Consider the following 21,726-nt stretch of genomic DNA (forward strand, 5'->3'; position numbering starts at 1 on the left):
CCCCAGCGTCTCTTCCCATTCTATCCCTTCCCATGGGTTTCTGTCCAGCCGGGTGCCATCCCCGCAGTCAGCACTGCTGTTACTGCTTCGGGTGCTTAGTCATGGCCGTGTCTTCAGTCTTTTACTCAATCAAAGGCTCCTTGAGAATAGGGGCCACTAGCACAGTTTGCTGAATGTGGCCGTTAGAGTGTGCTCCAAAATCTTCGTTGTGTACAAGAATCAATGGCATCCTGCTGTCGGTGTATTCCAGGCAGTTCCAGAATTTTGGGAGGTGATGAGAGATGTGAAGGTTGTGTAGGGGAAGAGTGGACATGCCGAAAGTAAGGAGAGCCTTCCCTTCCTGGAGATCGTGGTCCCACGGTGTGATGGTGGCCGTGGTGCCCATCCCACCCACGGTATCTCGACATGGCTGTCAAGGCTTCTGTTGGCCTTTGTTTTATGAGTGCCCTGTGGCAAAGGTTCTGACTGAGCCTCTTCCATAGCCCTCAGGAAGCCGTGTAGTGGAGTAACCATCACCTCCCATCGGTACTTCTTGGGAGTCTCAGGGAAGGCTTACATTGTAGAGCAGTTTCTGACATTCTTCTTGAGATACTCTGCTAACATTCAGACCCACATGATTACATTGGTGTTTCAAGCTCTGATCCCAGCCCCATTGGTGATGAAATGCACAAAACATTTCCTGTGCCCTTTGGTTCTTCATTGGTTGACCTAGGGCAGATATGGCATGAGTAAATGAGGTCCCGGTTTTGTGTTTTAGCCTTCCCGTGTCAGATCCTGCCAGGACAGGGAAAAAAGCCAAGGAAGAAGCTGTCATTCTGTAATTACCTTGAATTCTTAAAATGACAGGTGCCCTCATGGGCAGGCATGGTGCCCTCCTTCCTTTGCCCTTTACCCTCTACAATGAGTCTGGTCTGGGCTGAATCAGGATATTGCTGTCTATGGGAATGGGCATGAATAACTCATAAAGAGATTCAGAGGGCTGGCCTGGAAACCAAAGTCAGAGATTCTGTGCTCTCAGCTCACCTCCCCATGGGAGCATTTTGTCAGTACCCCCACCACACCTGTTCTTTCTTTAGTGCCATCACCCCTAGGACCCTGGAGCAGAAGGCCTTCCTCTTCAGAAGTTGGCTTGGACTGCCGATAGGCATGGGTTGCTCTTTGGGCCGATGAAGATGTTCTGGAATTAGAGTGGCGATGGTTGCACAACTTCGTGAATATATATACTTTGAAAGGGCGAATTTTATGGTATGTGAATACGATCTCAATTTAAAAAGAAGTCATGGGCGCCTGGGTGGCTCAGTTGGTTGGGCGACTGCCTTCGGCTCAGGTCGTGATCCTGGAGTCCTGGGATCGAGTCCCACATCGGGCTCCCTGCTCAGCAGGGAGTCTGCTTCTCCCTCTGACCCTCCTCCCTCTCATGCTCTCTCTCGCAAATAAATAAAATCTTAAAAAAAAAAAAAAAAAAAGAAGTCATGAGGGCGCCTGGGTGGCTCAGATGGTTAAGCGTCTGCCTTCGGCTCAGGTCATGATCTCAGCATCCTGGCATCGAGTTCCGCATCGGGCTCCCTGCTCCTTGGGAGCCTGCTTCTTGCTCTGCCTCTCTCTCTCTCTCTCATGAATAAATAAATAAAGTCTTTAAAAAAAAAAAAAAGGAAGTCATGGAATACTAAGACTTTGCACAACAAATTTAAATATGACAGCACAGAAACTCCTAGAACACCACATGGACTCTGTCTTCAAGTGCTTTCTCTTCCCTGCGCTTGTGCAAAGGTCATGTCGTCTGGATTGTGTTGGGGGTGGAGGGGATCTGATAAGTTTTATCCCCTGTTCTGATTCAGGCTGGCATGACCTTGGTCTGGGTGTTTACTTGTCCTTACTTCCACAGTTAAAATGGAGATAATGAGCCTGGCCTTTTTGATGAGGGTCTCCTGGGAAATAAAAAAAAATGTTTTAAGTGCTTTAGAGTTGTAAGGTGAAGAGTTACAGAAGGGTTGAAGTGGCACCCAACATGTGTGGAATTAATCCCAGGCTGCTAAGAGCAGGTGTGGGTAGGAGGCTGCACAAGTGTGGCTCTGGGTGATTTAATGATGGCGTTAGGTGCTCTATTTAGGAACTGTGAATGCTTGTGATTCTTGTCCGTGGTGAGGAGACTGTTTGGTTTCTACTGCAGTGGCAGGGAAGGGACTTGGGGGAGGGATGTTTTTCCCAGGAGGAATCTTCCTGGTGCTCCGAGGTGAAGGCTTGACCAGTGGTTGGGAGGGGGCTTGTGATGAGGGGGCTTGCAGTGACGTGTCACAGGACTGCTGCTGGGAAGCACTCCCGAGAGTCTCTCTTCACCTGGAAGTCTGGAAGTTCTCCTTTAGAGGAACGGCGAACTCAGGAGGCCCGTGTCACTCACTGCCTCACTCAACAAATGGGGCTGTGCTATGGAAAACCAAGACCCGGATGCAGGGGAGCCTCCAGTTGTCACACTCTCTGCCCACTGCAGCTTCCTGGCTGCTTGTGCTGGTCACTTCCCAGAGCATGGGCAGCCTACCATCCTGGTGCAATGACGGAGTGTTCCAGGCGATTGGGCGAGGGGCTGAGGATGGAGGGGAGCTCTGCTCATCTTGTCTGTGCTGTCCCCTCATCGTCCCTCACACACCCATTTATTCTTCTCCCTGGTCTGGAGGTTGTTAGGAAGAGGTAGGGAATACTATCCGTGTCTTCTAGAGACAGGCTAACGACCCTGTGGCTCATATGAATGCTTCTCAATGAACTACCCTGAGAAGACCGGACAGTATTCTTCTTCCTTCTCTCTCTAATTCTCCTATCAGTGTCTGAATGTCCTCTTCCCACTTCTCTACCTGTTACAAGGAAGTCCACTCTCCCTTTAAGACCCAACGCAAGTATCTTCTTCTGAAAGGTTACTTTTCTCCCCTTTTTCCACTCTCAACCCAGGCAAGCCTACTCTCTCCCTCTACATTTCCACATGGTATCATTACGCACACGGTGTAACACCTGCCACATTCACATTCACTCAGCGTGGGTTGCCTTGGAGAGCTTGTTGAGGGACTCATTTAGATTAGTATTACAGTGCCTAGAACAGTGCCTGGTGCATAATACATACCCAGTGGATATCTGGTAAGTAATGAATAAATATATAAGTAAATAAATAGAGCCCAACATCATTTGTGTCCTCCTACAAATAATGAAAGATATTTATAAACTCCATAAATATTTAAAATTACTTCCCTCTTTATGGTGTGGTACTTGATGAGAATACTATTCCAAATATGTCTTATTAAATCTTTTTTATGCCTATGGAATTATTTTTTTTTTTTTTAGTCAAAGGTGATAAATTTTGGGAGAAGAAGCCATGCCTTTTAAAAAAATGAAATTTTATAAAGTCATGCATTGCCAAAGTGTGCTCAGCAGAATATTAGTTCCCCAGGGTGGTAATGGTTGTTAAGGAAAAAAGGATTTGGGGGCCAAATGAAGTTTAGGAAAGGCTAGATTAATCAGGTCTCTCTATTGTGGGATGTCTCAAAGCTTCCATATGATATTGCTCAGGAATATTAGCAAGAGAGACACGTAATAATTGCATACTCCTGTAAGAGTAGCTTAGCACCTACAGTGTGAGGTGCATAGTAAGCTTTTGGTATTTTGTTATTCATCGTTGGTGATCGTCCACTGTCCCGATCTAGAGCCTGAGAGCTGGCCAGCGCTTCTGTCTGTAACAAGGGCCCACTTCTTCACCACCTTCTCCACATGCACCACCTCTGCTCTGCAAAGATGAGAGAAAAAGGGAATTAAAACATCACCTGCCACAGCAAGTATCATACATCTCCAGTGGGCTATGCAGCAAATGATCGTGGTTTTAGAAATATCCCATCAGCCCCAGGTGCTCTGCAGTAACCTCTCAGGGCTGTTCCAGACGTGCCAGTTCTCAGTATAGTAATTACCAAACCCCTCCTTGGTAGATTCACTGGTGTCTAGGAGTAATTTCTAAGGAACTCACATTTTCAAATTTACAAGAGGCAAACAACCTTGTGTTTACCTCGGGGGGTTATCAGGGTATTCAAACTGTGCTGGGTAAAGGATGCTATTGATCATAGAAATATGGGGAAGAACTTAAATTTTCACCTTGGTGTTTTTCTCAGTGGGTGAGAGCCTGGCTCACTAGATTATGGAGCAGAGACCTCTGGGGGATCATTCTCTTTTTCTCAGGGCCTCTTCCCTTCCTTGAGATTCGAAACAGCAGTAAACCTGTCCTAACTCTAGCTGGACTCCTTTGTTGCCTTTAACTGATGCTGGCTAATTGGTACCACTGTCTAGGAAGAAGATGAATAAGATTCGGATTGGTCCAGTCAGAATTCTGACCCGTGCCTTTGGTGTTTGTCCTCTAGAGATCTCAGGGAACACAGAGGACATCCCTCTGGTGCGCTGGAGACAGCAATGGCTGGAGAACGGCACTTTGCTTTTTCACATTCATCACCAAGATGGTGCCCCCAGTCTCCCTGGACAAGACCCAACGGAAGAACCCCAGCATGAGTCAGCAGAAGAGGAACTGAGGATCCTGCACATCTCAGTCATGGTAAGCTGCATGGCTTCAGCCTCTCAGGCCATAGCTGATGTTATTCTGACGTGAAGCGCCTTGGTGCCATAGACAAAGCTCTACAAAACCCACTGCACAGTGATCGTTGATCACGTGAATAAGTAAACGTCCCATTTGTGGGAAATGTCTCCACCTGTGGTGAAGTAAAAGTTGCAGTTATTTCTGTACCGCCATTACCCAACTGTTCTCTTTGGGAACATGCCTAGACATGGTGTGACTTTTACAGACAAGAGACAGTATCAGATGGGGGCAGTGGCTTGTCTTAGAAAGGGGTTATTCAACTAGTATATCAGAATGTCTTATAATAGTTGCTCCATACATGTCTGCGGAATGACTGAATTGCCAAGCTGCTTGCTGCTACCAAGCCCCTCTTCTCTCTTTTCCAAGCAGGGAGAAAGTCAGCATTTGGCTTCCTCACCTCTTACAATGAAGGGCATATTAATACATACTTGCCCTTCTCCATAGCCTAGCTCAGAATGTCACCATCAGCATCCCTTCTCCTCAGAAATTTGAGGCCTAAAGAAAATGAGAAGATTCTTTATAAAATTCTAGGAACCTGTGTTTTAGAATCTCACTCGAAAGTAAGTGCTACAATGGCAGGCAGGGGTTTTGTTTGGTGGTGTTTTGTTTACTGATGTATTCTTAGCACTTAGAACAATGCATTCACATAGTTAATGTTTAATAAATATTTGTGGAAGAAATGAATGAATTTCCCCAGTGGAGATAGAAAGTGCTTGTTTCACTTGTGGTAGATATTTTATGTATTAGTATTATATTGGTAAAACCAAATACATCATTTGCTTCTAGGGTAGCCTGAGAGCAGGCTGAGGCTGGACTGATTCTTCATGGGCCATATGTATGGGAAGGCATGGGTTGCTTCACATTTATGAAATTCTACAGAAAACCAGTCTAGGTCTTGGTCTAAACTCTATTACTCTGGCACCAATACTACATGCTAGTTAGTTTTGTATATCAGATTGGGAGAAACTGAGCACATTTTAGATATATAAAATTTCCATCACCCAAATATTTGGCATTCAAACTCTCCCCATAAAATCTCCACTAAGACGGTATGTGCTATGGGGAGCGCTGTGAATTGTGTAAGACTGTTGAATCACAGACCTGTACCTCTGAAACAAATAATACATTATATGTTAAAAAAAAAAAAAGAAGATAGCAGGAGGGGAAGTATGAAGGGGGGGAAATCGGAGGGGGAGACGAACCATGAAAGACTATGGACACTGAGAAACAAACTGAGGGTTCTAGAGGGGAGGGGGGTGGGGGGATGGATTAGCCTGGTGGTGGGTATTAAAGAGAGCATGTTCTGCATGGAGCACTGGGTGATATATGCAAACAATGAATCATGGAACACTACATCAAAAACTAATGATGTAATGTATGGTGATTAACATAACATAATAATAATAAAAAAATCTCCGATAAAATCTCAGAACATAAGTCTTCTACTTCTTCCTCAACTGGTGTCCCCATGAACAACTGGCTTGATAGATTACCTGCATAGACACAAGCTACTTTATTTAAACTGTATGGTCAAGAAAAGAGTCCTTGGGGCGCCTAGGTGGCTCAGTTGGTTAAGTGACTGCCTTGGGCTCAGGTCATGATCCTGGAGTCCCAGGATTGAGTCCCGCATCAGGCTCCCTGCTCGGCAGGGAGTCTGCTTCTCCCTCTGACCCTCCTCCCTCTCATGCTCTCTGTCTCTCATTCTCTCTCTCTCAAATAAATAAATAAAATCTTTAAAAAAAAAAAAGAGTCCTTGAAGAGCAAATGGTAAACCTGTGTTTAGATGTGCTAGAAGGCAGGCAGGTGAGTGAGATTGTTATGCCTCACATTTACAAATTAATTGAGGTTTATGATATGGCAGTTACCCTACTTGTACATCCTTAATTAAAGACTAGCATTTACTTGCTCAGGGAAGCTGGTCTTCTTTAATGTAGCTTGTAGTTTCCAAAGAGTGGTGAGAGCAGGCAGATCAGCTGAATCAACTCTGGCATTGACTGGAGTGACAGATGTAGAGTCCCCGTTGTCTTCACATTTATGGTACGGTCTGATTGCAAAGAAGGGCACAGTGGTGGCCTTCCCACCAGCCACTCCCATCCTCCTATCATTGTGGAAAACAGTCATTGTTGCGGATGGTTTTTGTTTCATTGTGTTTCTTTTGGTCTAAGACCATTTCAAAGAACGAGTCATCACACCAAAGAAATGTTTAGGCTGTAGAAAAGTGTCTAGAGAGTCCCAAGAACTAATATCAGGTGTGATTGTGTCTGAAAGAAAGACCCTGAATACAGGCAGTTAAGACAGGCAATGTATCGGAAGGTGTGTTTGGTGGGGGTTAGGGGAGTAGTGTGAGGATCCACGGGAAGACAGTCTAAAGCCGGTCCTAGTTGCTAAGTCACATCTTAGTGTAGCAAGGATCCTACCTTCTGTCCTCAGAATGATGTGCTCCAGTAAGTTCTCTGGAGAAAAATATGTGTATATATGTATGTGTGTATATATACATGCGTGTTTGTGGGGGTGGGTCACGGTGAAGATAGAAATGTGCCAATCAAGGATGCCAAAGGATTTGAGGACATGGTTTGTGCCCTTAAAATATAACAACCCCTGTGAAAAGCCCTACGTTACTAATGCTTTTTTTGATGTCCCCCTCTCCCTGGGCAGGGATTAATGGACCATGGGCACTGAAATGGAAAGAGAACAGAAGTCAGCCTTCAACCTGTCTCTAAAATCTTTCCTTCATATGCTACTGGTCACCCATGGCAGACCAACAATGACGTTCTGTCTTACAAATAAAATGGAAGAAATTATTCCTGCAGCTTTACTTTAGTTTATTCTATGTTATTTTTCATTAAGCTGGAGGGGAGAGAGGTTAAAAGTGCATGGGCAAAGGGTAGGGGCAGGCAAGTCTTGTGTTTGTCTGGCTTGACCTCTTCGATGTCGAGTGGCCCACATCTCTATGAAAAATTCAAGAAGGCCATTGACTTCTGTAAGAAAACAAGAATCCCAAGGGAAAGTGAAGATATAAGTACTCCCTTCCATCCTTGTCAAAGACGGTGTGGTCAGTGGAGTCTCCTCCAGCCTGGCTTGCTGCCTTACCTTGCTCCATTCTCATTCCATGCCGTACACCCTCGCGCATCTCCTCTCCTATCCTTCACATTCTTTTCTAGACAGTTTCAAAGTCTAAAGTTGTGTGTCTGCCCTCAGCTTAGAAATCAAGCCTGAGGATATCCTGTTTGAAGATGTCGTTCCTAGAATCTCTGATGGCTTCTTCTTAAGAGATTCAGGAACTGGTAGACTTTATCTGATACACTTTATATCTTTTGGAGGTAAAGTAGGCAGCCAGTTGAGGCATCTGGAAAGAGAGCATTATAAATGTCAGAAGATATTGCAGTCCTTTGACTAGTAACACTGTTGGGCAGCAGAATGCACTTACATGAAATTTTATTACCCAAACCCTGTTAGTTATGAAATGACAATAGCAGAGCTATTTTTCATTAACTATAATGATCGATACTAATGCAGTTTTCAGTTTGGATTCAAATAACATAATTTTAAAAAGAGAGAAGTTAAGGTGATTATCAAAACATGAATACACCCAACCTTTTCTCTCTTGTTAAGAAAATGTATATTTAAAAGCTTAACTGGTAATTCTAAATATTTCCAATATGTGCTGAGGGAATTAATGGTTCTGTGAAAACCTTCAGGTTTACATTTCTCTCATTTTGTATTTATACTTTTCTCATCCATATTGCCTCAATGCAGGGACCACTGTTTATTTTTATATTTTGCATTTACTGTGTTTAGTTTTAAACACACAGTATAAGTAATGAGAGACTGAAAGGCAAAGGAAAACCTTTTCTGTATCCATGTGACACTATGAGAATTGGTGAATTCTCTCTTACACTGTGCCCACTATAAATATACCATCAGCAAAATTGTGGGCTTGCAGAAAACCAATACCTCAGCTGGGAACTTGGCAATTTAAAACTTTGAAAACCCTTTTGCTTTTCTTATTTTTCAATCACACCCTAAAATTTTTGAATTATTTTTTCCAAAGAGATACTCTTTCCCTCCTGAAATCATATATTATTGCTTGGAGGGTCAAACAATGGGTTTTAACTGCCTGCACAATTCCAACGAGGCTGAAGAGATTTATTTTGAATTTTGCAAGATAATTGACATTTAAAACTACTGAGGTACACAGGGATACTCTTTTGCAAACTCTTGAACAAATGAAAGCAAAATCATCAAATGAAAATTGATGGGTGAATTTAAGTCGAAAAGTCAAAAGAATTTTTCAGTGATAAGCGAATTGTTTACTCCATAGAAGATCGGGTTTTAATATGACTTTACATTAGCTATTCAGACTCTGTGGATTTAAATTTCTATATTGTACTTTTGCTAATTTACCATGTGATCCACATTTTTCTGTTTAATGTATGCAAAAGATTTGAATGGTGCATAATAGCATTTTAATGTATTATCTATACATTTCATCTTTGTAATTAAAGACGGCAGTGTTAATAGACTTCCTATATGCATATAGGTTGGTTAAATACATTTTTCACAGCAAGTAACCTTTCAAAAATGCTTCAGTTTGATATATATGTTTTGCGGTCTTATCTCCCACCGGTTAGATAATCCTTCATAGTTCAGCCTTCTTAGGCACAATTCAGAATTGTAGGAAAAAATAATCTTTGAGCATTTGTTGATCTCCTTGAGGACTGTGTGACTAGAGCCCATCACTGAAGGCTGGGTGCTGCTCAAGACCTCTAGTCCTGGGAGGGTGGAGCCCATTGGCCAGTGTCTGTAGGTTCCTGTGGCCTCCCCCAACTGCTGGCTCCTCGGGTGTTTCTAGGCACCTTGTTTCTGGGAGCCCCAGGTGAGCCCTGGACACACAGTTTTCTTCAGGGAGAAACAGTGTAAAGAACAAGGTTCTGGGACAAAAGAGGCCACAGGTGCTGCTGTGGAGTCCCAGTGTCCAGGAAATAGAATGGGCACTTAAGAGAAGTTCCATCCTGGGGATGTAACACTTGGGCTGAATCAGTACAAAGCTGAGGGAACTTACGTATGGGAGCCTCCAGGATTGTGTTTCTAGGACCATAGACAATTGTGTGCATCCTTGCTCAAGTTCAGTTCAGCTGCCTACGCATCCCGCGTTACTTTGCTGGAAGCTGTCTGCACTGCACTCCTAAAGCTTAGCCATGTCTAGGGGCATGGAAGGGCATTTCTATGCATGGTCATTTCTATGTGCCACCAAGACCATCAGTTAATTATTAAGTGTGGGCACAGGAGAGCTAGATGTCTTCTCTGTCCATTCCTTTTTCCTTTAGCTAATAGGTTACAGAAGTTGATTAGCGAATTCATTAATGAGGGTCACTTTTACATCTCTATTGTCAATTTGTATCATTTGCTCAGTTCAACTGAGGATGCCCTAATTTATCAGGGCCAATCCTTCTGATCTTTAGAAAGAAATGGAGGAGTTTAGACATATCTTGTTTTACCACAAAGGCTAGAACTAGAGTAATGATTGAGTCAGTCCGAAGAACTTTTCTAGCAATTCAAGCCATCCATCATGAGGCATGATGGCCATCTCCTCCACTTGTCAAAGCCATCATTGTGTACTTGGCTTTCCATTATGAAAATGGTGGGCAGTTCCTAAAAGAATCAGCAAGGTCCCTACAAGCAAAACCTCCTCACTCTTGGGTTGTTGCTGACAGACTGATGTTCGAAAGATGACATGCCAGAGCACATTTGGGGGCTATCCCAAGTGCCAAGGGAGGGTTGGTTTATAAAACCTTCCCACCTGGCACCATTGTTTGTCTGTACAACTCTTGCCAAGGCTCATTAGGTGCAGGTACTTTTGAGTCCATCAGCCATTCTTGTGGTTGAGCTATTGTGCATGCTTGCTGCCCTCCCATGTTCCTATAGAGGGGGAGCTGGGTTGTGCAGGAAAGAAACACTGGGCTTAGGGTTGGAAGATGAACTCCAGAACCTGGCTTTACCACTTAAGGTCATCCACTGACCTTTCTGGAAGCTTCCCACTTAATCTGTGAAATGGATACATTCATTGCTTAGGCTTTTTAGTTTCAAAAAGTGGAAATCCACTCAGGCCTTCTCTGTAATGGAGTTTGACTATAGAAATTCACATAGAGGTAAGGTAGACAGGAATCTGTGGATAAAAAAAAAATCCCTAGAGCAGAATTTCATGAAGCCTGGAGCTGGAAGGTTGTGCAGGGTCTGAGTCATCCTATCAGCCCCCAGCCTCAGCAGTTTATGGTTTGGCTCTTTGGCGTCTGTTTTCATTGCTCCTGTTGCCATGAATTAGCTCCTTTGTCCAGTCTTTTCTGTAAATCTCGTCCCCATTTTGACGCTTTTAAATGTTTGTACTATCCATTTACTCATCAAGTCACCTCACTTATGACCCCTCCTGATCCCTGCAGCTTTACAATGTTTCCAGCTTTGTCCATGCAGCTGCCAGATTCCCTGCTTTCCTCCACGTATTCTAACTCCTTAGGGAGATGAGCACAGGGACCAGCTACTGACTGCAGTTCCTGTTTGTTCAGAGCTTTTCCTATCAAGTTATCCCATAGGAGGATGTAACCCTCACCTTCTCCTGTGGGCTATTGTTATGTGGAGGTTGGCTTAGCTGGCACAGAACGTGACTAGTCCTGCTCCAGGCCCAGCTCAGGACCACTTTCTTTAGCAGAGGCTAAGAAGCCATGATTCCATGATTTAACTGCTCAATACAATGGGCATACACTTGTAGAGAGGTTTGGAGGACCGAAAGATGCTTTTGTCATCATCCTTCTCCTCCTCATCACCATCATCATCATTGTTGACATCATCATCATCACCATCATCACCATCATTACCATCATCATCATCATCACCATCATTACCATCATCATCATCATCACCATCATTACCATCATCATCATCACCATCATCACCATCATCATCATCACCATCATCATTACCATCACCACCACCATCATCATCATCATCGCAGTTTTATTTTATATTTACCAAGTGCCAGACACTACTCTAAGTACTTTCAATATATATTGTCTTATTTTTTATTCTCATCACAACACCACGAGGTAGGGCTTGTTATCATCCCATTACGAATGATGGGACTGAGGGCCAGACAAGCTAAGCAGCTCACCTAAAGTTAAACAACTGTTAGGTTACGGAGCCAGGATCTAAATTGAAGTAGTTGGCAGAGTCTATACACTAAGAAGCATGCAGCTCATATTCTGGACAGTAGTGCATGCCCGATATGTATTTATTACATGTCCTTTTACCAGCTTTTGTTGTTTTGCCCACTTGTGACTGCTGAGACTCATCTGACACTTTTCCCCATCGTTACTTCCAAACTAGCAACTCTATGAGCACTAGGACCCACAACTGAGGTGGAATATAGATCTTTCTTCCTGTGGCTACACCAGGCAGCTAACCCCAAAAGCTCAGATTCAGTTCAGCTTGGCTACACCCACCTGCTAACCTTGGCTTCAACCACACACCTCCCAGCTGGCAGCAGGCTTATTGGCAGGGAAGGGAAAAGAGAGCAGTTAGGGACTTCCCGCTCTAAAATTGTGAAAGTCACAGAACAATAAACTTAGGCTTCTTCGTATACATACTTTCACACTATTGCAGTAAGTTTAAAAAAAAAAAGAACATTTTAAAAGCACTATTGACCTATCATTGATTTAAAAAGGTCATTGACTCATTCATTTATTTAGATATTGATTCTTTACCAGTATCTCTCAGGCTTCAGGTATAAACACACACACGTACACACACACAAACACACACATATGTATATCTACTAAGGCGATAGAAGATTAATAAGACAACATTCTGCTTTCAAGGAACATTTAATCATATTATTAACACTTAATATTTGAGGATGGCCTCTGGCAGAACTGGGAGCCAGGTGGGGTGTTCTTTTTCATTTCTTTACATGTTTTACATTCTCTTTACAATTTTGTTATTCTCTTTCATGAAGTTCATAGAGGTCTTAAGTTGCCCCCATTTCTCCAGACAGGAAGGAAAATAGCTAAGAGGCCACATTTTCACAAGGATACTATTTTTTAACAACATGATGTAATACTCTGTTCAGCAATTTAGCTCACTTGATATAGAAGCCAACAAATTACTTTTAAGTACTTAGTTCCAAAAGTCCCTGAAGGTCCTTTTGAAAGCAGGAGTCATAATCTCTGTGGGGTTTAAATCCATCTGAAGAACTGGTAATACTCCTAGTAATGAAGCTCACATTTCCCTTACTATGTCCTGGACAATGAATGGGATCATTTTCATGCATCATATCAATCAACTCCCACAACAACCTTGTGAAATAGATAGTAATTCTTTCACTTTTCAGATGTGAACACTGAGACTTAGAGAAAGTAAATCACAGTCCAAGGTCATACAGGTGGAGCCAGGATTCAAGGCAAGCGTATCTGACTCCAGACTTCATTCTGCTATAACGATGTTGCTGGGTGGCATCAGGGTCAACCGGTTTCTCCAGTTTTCGAGGCTGTGGAATAATTTTGCTTCTTCTAGCTGGCACAGTAGAAACCCTTCCCGCGATGAAAATTAGGAAAGCACATAGAGAACTGGGCGAGGTGTCATCATGGTGGAGTCTCTGAGCCCCTTCAAAAGGTGAAGATTGGCACGGAACAAAGGGATTAAGCATAACAAAGAAGTCTGGGGTTGGCTCTGAACAGAGATCATTGAGAAGCCAAGAAACCAGTGAAGACTGTAAGTCTGGTGGTATTGAACTTTAGGGCGGTAGTTTATAGCAAGACTTCATTATCAGAGAGACCAGTTTAAATCCTAGTTCTACCACTTATTAGATTTTCTAGTGTCCTTGGGCAAATTGCTTAAATCTCTTGAAACTCACTTTCCTTATTTATAAAATGGGAATGGTAATAGATTCTGCTTCTTCAAGCTGTTTTGATGACAAAATGAGATGATTCTTACTAAGCACTTCCTAGAGCACCTGATCCATGGCAAGTGCCCAGTAAGTATTCACCAGGTAAACTCTTGGGGTGCCATGCAAGCTGGCTGTAACAATTCTGTGTGCCGTGTGTTATCCTGGGGCCCACTACCTTAGGGAGCCAGAAAAGCAGCTGGGATCATAGCAACCTTTTACAGGAGTCCTAGAGGATTTGTGCTCGGGGACAAGACTTGAGGAAATTAAGGACCTCAGGGCAACAGAGCGGGCCCGTGACGAAGCTGGGACGTGGTCATGTACATCTAGGGCATTATGAAGCCATTTCTGTTTCATTGTTTACAAGGTTTCCTAACAACTAATTCCAGCTCTAAACTTTCCTGGAAGAACTTCACTAATTTACTTCTTTTTTTTTCTCAAACCAAATGATGTCATTATGGGAATTCCTCTTCTGCTCAGGTATCTACACGTACAAAGATTGTTGTTACTCGCATTTGTGACAGGGAAAAGAAGGCATAGACTGGTGGGTGACCTTCATGGCCAGCATTGGTGGAGAGGCTCTTGAGTTCTTATTCTGAGGGCTTTTATCTTTCCTCCAGCTCGTGCTGCCTGTGTCTAAAGTTTTGTGATTCTTTCACAGACCTGAAATTTGCCTTTAAATCTGCCCTCAAGCCCACACTCACAGGTGCTTGCTGGAGACAGAGTAGCTTTGGGTACAGTACATGTTGGCAGCTATATGCCCACAGAGAGAACGTAACCTGGATAATGGCAGGAAATTAGGCCAGGGGTCTGGGAAGGGCCAAATGATAAACATTTCTGCTTTGCAGGCTATATGAACTCTGTTGTAACTACACAACTCTTGCCCTTATAGTGCCAAAGTCACTATATACAATAAGTAAATGGATAAATGTGACTGTGTTCCAATAAAGTTTTATTTATAAAACAATCAGTGGGTCCCATTTGGCCTAGAGTCCGTAGTTTGCTGATTCCGATCTAGTACATTCTCTTTTGTGTACAGATCCTAAACAGAGACTAAAATCTTAACAACTTGGCGGAAGTGATAGGGTCCCATTTGCCAGAGTGAAAGATAATAGTTTGCTAGTTTAAGTCAGACTCCCATAGATTGATTATAATTGTCACTTAAAGCAGGCATTGACAAAGGTTGTTCTTGCTACAAATTCAAGGCACAAACTGAGGTGAAATGCAAGCATATTAGCCTCTCCTGAGAGGTATTGATGGGTTTAGCAAAGACAAAGTTGATGAAAGCAAAAATATGTTTAGACTTGACAAGAGAATTATAAACAAGGTGCCGATTAGGAAATATGCGATGTTTTTTCTTCCCTGTGAAGCTGATGGCTCCTGCTTGGTTTCGATTTTGACATACACAGTTGACTTTTGTGAAATGTTTAGATATGTTAAAACAGCCCCTTAGACCGAAATACCTAATATAAGCGTACATGCATGCAGAGAAGTAGATTATGCTTCCAGTCATTTCATGATGCATTTGATTTGTGAAACGTAAGGACTTGAAGAGTTAGTGGTATCTGTCTGCCTTGCTTATGAGGCTGAAGGTGGACGAGGCATTTTAAGACCTCACATCATAAAACCACCTTATTGCATACCCCATCAAGTACATGCTCAAGTTCATGGGAAGTCTTGCCCACATGAGAGGCTGATGTCAGTACCTCTCCTGCAGGCTGCACAGGAGTCTCCATGGCACATCTGAGGAGGTCAGGAGCTTCCTGCTGCTGCCTTCCTATTTATGATCTTCCCGATACCTCTGTCACTGCTGCTGACATCCCTGAATAGCAAGAGATGAGTCAAGTAGCCTTCTAACTTGGGAGGATCAGATGCTCAGTTAATTGATATATTGAACCGTGGCTGACAGCAGTGGGTGCTTCATGGAGCAGTATCTGGGACCTCTGGGCATGGCTCCCCAGGCCAAAGTTTGCTGAAGGAGAACTTCAGGGGAGTTCAGCTACCCCTAAAGCACCGTAAAGAAGACATGGGATCAGACACTGGGTGTTTGTTAAAGGGCTCAACCATTTGTTTCCTTCCTCCCTGTATCTTGTCTGAGCAAGAAGATGGAAGGCTTTGGGGCTAATACACATAAGCATTTGGGATGTGTAAGAGTGAGCGTGTCAGAATTTGACATTTCTGGAACTTAGATACATTCTCACAAAGGGAGGTAAGCTGCCACACAGAACAAATGCAGGGGAGTTTGTTGATTCGATTTGATTCTTTTTATTCCCTAAATGTTGTGGAGTCAGGTCACCGCCCCCGGGCTTTGAGAGGGCTGTGTTAGGGCTCTGCTGGCCAGAGTATGTGACCTCAGCACCTGAGACTTGTCCCAGGCACGACCACCTCCCTTAGACTCCACCTGTGGCTGGGATGGGCAGCACTTCCGGAGTGGAGTGAGTCAACTGGGCTCTACTCATCTAGACTGCATTTTCTCTTCTTCCCTGCACAGTGATCAATACTGGGCCGGGGAGACAAGCAGACCACCGAATTAGAAGTCAGAGGCTTTTGTGATAGGCCTTTTCCCCAGGAAAGTCTGTGAGAGCGCAGGCAAACGTCTTCACCTTCCAAAGCTTGTTTCCTCAACTGTAAATGAGCGTTCTCAAAACTTTAGGGCATTCAGATTGTGCCGTATTTTTTTTTCTGATCTGTACTTGTATTCGCTGAATATTTTTATTTAAATTGACTGGTTTTTCCAGTTTGAACTCATTTTAGCCTTAGATGAAAATGCCAATAAAATCATGGGTTTGATGTTACTGTTAATTATTTTAATACAGGTTAGGAAAAATGCTATTTTATAAAATAATAAAATTAAAATGTCTCCCACTTTGGCCTGCTGTTGGCATGGTGCCAACCAGGAGCGTGGATGGGTGGTGGGCACTGTGCCTTGGGAACCCCAGGCTGGATGAACTTGCAACTTGCCTCCAGGTCTGATGTGCCAGGAATATGAAAGTGAAGGACATAGGGGACACTGTCAACCCCTGGTTAAAACAGACTTCAGAGTAATATGCAGAGAAGCTCTCTTCTGTTCCCTGAAGCAACTCTGCTTTCCTTTTTTCCCTTTATGAACACGGGATGATGGTCTTTGGGGAAAATGGCGGGTTTATGTGCCTCTAGGTGGGGCTGAATGGAGGCGGTTCTGCCCTGGGAGAGAGCTGTCACTTCGCACAGTGCTGACCTGTTGGAAGGAGTTTGGTAGCTCTGTGAGCCTTTTCCCATGGCCCACTGGGGCCTCTCCTCAGGCGTCCTGGGATTTGCCGAGCTGCTGGCCCAGGGCCTCTTGTGCTCAGCCACCTCTGCTCCTCACAGTCTGCATGGACGTGCCCTGACCTGAGCTGGGGGAGGTGCTCCAGGAGCCCCCTGGGGGGGGGGGCGCAGGACGGAGTGGCCCCTGGACCACGTGACGGAGGGCCCACAGCCTGCAGCTTGGGGGCTTTGGTGCATCTGCGAGAGTCACCTCCGGAGCGCTTTGAGTACTCTCAGAGGACGCTTCTCCTGCTACCCACGATGACTTCGATGGAGCCGGAGGTGGAGTGATTCTGGCAAGCACAGCCGAACCGTGGTTTTACGTGTCTTCCGCACCTGATTGCTTCAGTGGCCCCGGGCGCTGTGTTCTCAGGACAGCAGTTGTGTCTTAGGGGGAAAAGTCTGCTTTGGAAGGAAAATTCCTGCCAGGGTAGTGGGTTCTGCCTTGTCAAATAACAGTTCTGGGACCTGCAGGGCACCTGCCAGACTTCCTTCCACGTGGGCCCTGCTGCTTCTCAGGACGGCGTCTGGACAAGGGCAAGACAAGTCAACCCTTTGCCTCTCCCTGGAAGGAAAGGTCGTCTCTGGTCTCTGAGGCACCGGAGACTCGTTGTCCTCCTCTTCCCTGCTTCCTCTTCTTCATGCCCTTTGTGAGTTCCTTGGCCTTTTTGATCAAACTTGCATCTGATGTTCATTTTCACTTGATTTCATCTAATGAAAAAAGTTGGAGTGGGAAGTGGGCCGTGTAACTCTTCCTGTGTAATACTGTGAGTGCGTTCAAAGGGCTGTTCCTGCATCCAGAAATTTTCACCAGCATCTCTGTCAAATGCTGCCCTACCCAGCTAATATCCTTCCAGGTCACTAGGGTTGCAGAGAAAGAACAGTCAAAAGGAGAAAAATTGTTACTTCACTGGAAAATCATCTACTCACATATTGCATTTTATTATTTGGGGAAAGAATGATCTCAATCTTCCTCCTCATGCTTATTGTGCAGGATACTCTTTTCCGTGCCCTCCTGCTCACTGTGCCTGACCTGCCAGGCCTGTGGCATTGTCCTCTTGCGTCCCCTGCCCCTCCCCCCATGTGTATGATTTCAAATCTTATGTCTCTTTCAGGTCCTATTTCAAATGTGTCCACCTGGCCACCTCTCTGCATCTTTCAACTAGAGACCATGCCTCCCCCTTGGTTTCCTATGGCAGGGCCCACAGGAAAGTCTTCTCTGAGCCTCTCTTCTGGCTAGTGTCTGTTTCCGTCCAAAAGCAATTTTGATGAGTCTTTTCTTCCCTACTAGACTCCAGACTCCTAAAAGGCAGGATCTGGTTGGAGTCTGATTCATCTTTATATTTCTTACAACTACCAGGACAACACTTCACACAAGGAACATCCCCAGTTGGTGTTGGTGAAATGAGTAGAAATTGTTTGTATATATTTTTTTTCACTTGGTCATTATAACTGTCTCTTGTCCCTGGCCTTGGCATCTCTCCCACCAGCTTCTGACTTACATTATCTGTCTGTCTGGGTGGTCCACGTGCATCTCGAACAAGATGGGTCAAATGACATGCATCCTACGTCTTCCTGAAGGCCCTCTCCACCTCCAGTCCCTCCCATGGTATAAGGACCACCGACGCCATCTCCCAGGCCAGGTCCCCTTTCTTCCCCTCTCCCCACTCATCCAGTCCAGCACCAACCTCTGCTCGTTTTCTTTTCCCAACATCACTGGAAGCCCTCTGTGTCTCCCCTGCCCCCAGACTGCTGCTGGTGGGCAGGCCCCCATCTCCTCTCACCCATTCACGCTGCCTTCTCACGTGGTCCTCTCAGAACATCCATCTCACTGCTCCCAGGCTGTGGCTGGTAAAATGCAGCTTGGCCAGTATCATCTTGTGGGTGAAACACCTCAAGCGGTCCCCTCCGCTCTGAAGGGCCAATTCCCAGGTAAACCTTTCATGAGCAGCCCTCATCTCCTACCACACCTTGGTTTCTCCTCTGTCCCCACCACGCTGACCAGCTCAGGTAACTTACCTGCATCTCCCTTGCTGTGTCATACGTCTGTGATTTCAGTAATGTGTTACTTTTGGCTTAAAATGTTTTTCCTCTCCTCTGAGTGGGGTTGCTTGTAACTACTCTGTAAAATTTGCCCATGACTTCCCTGGGAAATGTCCCGACCCCCTTCTCTCTAGGCAGGGGTGAGTGGTGCTGTGCGGTCCCCGGCGCACACTCCTGCCGTGGTCCTCATCGTCTGTGTGTGAGGCTGTCTCCCCAAGTGTGAACTTCTTGCTGGGGAGTGGGGCAGGATGTTGCACATCTCTGTGTCCTCTGCTAGGAGGCCAGAAGGGACTTTGGGAAGGAACGGCCATCCGTGCGTGAGGAAGGCTGAACAAGTGCTTTTCTGACACATGGAAAGCTGAGGCTCAGAGGGTTGGTCCAAGGGCTAAATGGCTGGTAAGTGGCACTATTGGGGACAGGAGCGGGTGGTCAGTCAGCGCACCTGCCCTTGTCTTGCAAGACTTTCAGGGCGATGTTTTATTCAGGTCTCCTCTTTGATGATGTGGCTCCCTCCTCCCCACAAACCATCACCTCCTTTCCTCCCTTCTCATAATCCTGGAGCAGGAAGCTTAGGGAGGACTGTCCTACTACACACCAGAGCCGGCCAGGTCACAGGGCTGTCTCTATCTGTCTATCTGTCTATCAGTCATCATCTACCCAAATTTTTCAGATTGGTTTTTAGTTGATACTGAGTAAATCACTGTGGAATATTTTCAGAGTGAGGACTTCAGTCTTGAGTGCTCCAGGCTCCGCCACAGGACTGGGGTGGTGCCCCCTAGTGTAACAAATTTAGAGGGCTCCTCCCAGGACCTATCCTGCCTCTGGGCAGAGCAAAGGGCTCCTGTCTTTCATCTTTCATGTCCTCCGTGGCTGCATTCACACCTCTGCAGTTCTTGGCCACGGTGCCATGTCCCCATCAATCGTAAAGTGTAGCAAGCTGAATTTGATACTAATAATGGGAGAGTGCCGAGATTTGTAACTGGTTTCTTTTTCTCCATCAGAGTGGAGTCTGCATTATAAATGCCTTATAATAAGGTCATTCTCACTCAGCTTGCAGTCTGGTCTTGTTTGTTGACGGAGAGAGAAGAAACTGGAGTTACAGCTAGTACTGGGTGTGCCTGTGGGATCTAGCCAGTTTGGAGCCTGCATCTGTCATGGTGTGGTGGCAGAGAAAACTGTTGGGAAGGGCTGGTCCCGACAGCACGTGGCCCTCTTGCTAACGCGGATATACTTGCCACACTACAGAGTGGAGTTAACGAGAACTTCTCCATCCTACCTGCCATCGCTCTGCAGAAACAGAAATATAAATGTAGGGTGCCTGGGTGGCTCAGTTGGTTAAGCGACTGCCTTCGGCTCAGGTCATGATCCTGGAGTCCCGGGATGGAGTCCCGCATCGGGCTCCCTGCTCGGCAGGGAGTCTGCTTCTCCCTCTGACCCTCCCCCCTCTCATGTACTCGCTCTCTCTCATTCTCTCTCTCTCAAATAAATAAAATCTTTTAAAAAAAAGAAATATAAATGTAAATATATGTGCATACATAAATACAGATAATGCCTATATTAATGAAAACAAAAATTCAAGCTTTCGTTTCCCAGAGAAGGGACTTTCTTTACACCATTCCCTTTGTAAAGCACATAGTACAGGTTCTTCTGATAATTAGGTGCTAGATAGATGTTTTATAACTGGCCTTAATGTGGTGATCATTTTCCAGTATATACAAAAATCATTATGTTGTACACCTGAAACTAATATAATGTTGCATGTCAGTTATATCTCAGTAATAAAAAAAAAACATGACAAATTTCTTCAGCCTCTCTGGTGATGAGACTCTATTCATGAAGAGTTCTGTGGAGTACAGCAAGAAAGTCAGATCCAAAGTATAGGCCAGTTAGTTTTTCCAGAAGAAAATCCCTGTTGATTTAAGTGAGACCCCTGGCATCTCAGAGCGGCTTGCTGATGGTACAAAAAGGTACGAGCGAGAATGAGGTTGGATACGTAGAAACAATAACTCCTTCTGAAAGCATAGCTAATACCCTCTGGGTGATGGGTCTGTAGCATGGACCCCCCATCTGAACATCCTTGTCGGTGAGGAAGCTGGTATCCTACTGTAGTTGACTTCTTCCTGGGAGTCTCTACAGATGAGGGAATGTCTCAGAACTGGGGGAGGAGCCCGAAGAGAGGCGTGAAGACCGGTTTCCAGAAGGAGGCCTTAAGTCTGAGTCGATAAACAGCATGAAAGTCATGCTATTTGTGCTTTATCAACCTGGGCAAGGCAGCTTCCCTATAATTAATCCAGCAGAGCACTGGATTATTTATTATTAATTATTAATTACAGGCCGGGGCTGTAGTAAGTTTTTAAACTGGGGTCTCTGCCTGCTAGTGTAGTCAGAGCTGTGGGATAGGACACAGAAGAATTAGGGATTAAAGATTAATTAAGAAATGCCCACGTATGCTTTAGGAGTGCGGAGAAAAGAAAATGACATGTCTGAGGATTGGAGAAATCAAAGTTGGTTTGGGGAAGGAGAGGGACTTCTGGTGGGGCCATGAAAGGGGGTGAAGGGTTCAGGCAGAGGTATAGAGAGGGAGGGCATGTCGGGAAGGAGAGGGCAAAGGCATGGACACACCCTATTAGCCCATGCCTGTCTCCCCTCTCTCCCTCCCTCTCCTCCTGCCCTCCTTTCTCCCTCTCTCCCCACTCTCTCTCTCTTACAATAACACTGAATCTTAAGAATAGAAAGTGGAAAAATGAAATCCCATGAACACTGTGATCTGAATTAAATCATAATGATGCTGTTGGTTGGCTGGGAATGGCCCCCATGGAGTCAGCAACACATGTCCGCCCCAGGTACA

The 21,726-nt window shown here is 44.9% G+C and overlaps 1 protein-coding gene across 2 annotated transcripts in view; it reads left to right on the forward strand.

The window, feature by feature from the left end:
• The window catches only part of ASTN1 (astrotactin 1), a 290,281-nt gene that overhangs the window by 102,208 nt on the left and 166,347 nt on the right, over window positions 1-21,726 (forward strand). For both annotated transcript variants that reach the window (XM_035010736.1, XM_035010737.1), the window contains exon 2: window positions 4,389-4,576. In XM_035010736.1, the coding sequence (XP_034866627.1) occupies window positions 4,389-4,576 (188 nt within the window). The remainder of the gene's footprint in view (window positions 1-4,388; window positions 4,577-21,726) is intronic.

This window comes from Mirounga leonina, unplaced genomic scaffold, assembly GCF_011800145.1.
Source record: "Mirounga leonina isolate KUSES-001 unplaced genomic scaffold, KU_Mleo_1.0 Mir_154, whole genome shotgun sequence".
Taxonomy (NCBI): Eukaryota; Metazoa; Chordata; class Mammalia; order Carnivora; family Phocidae; genus Mirounga; species Mirounga leonina.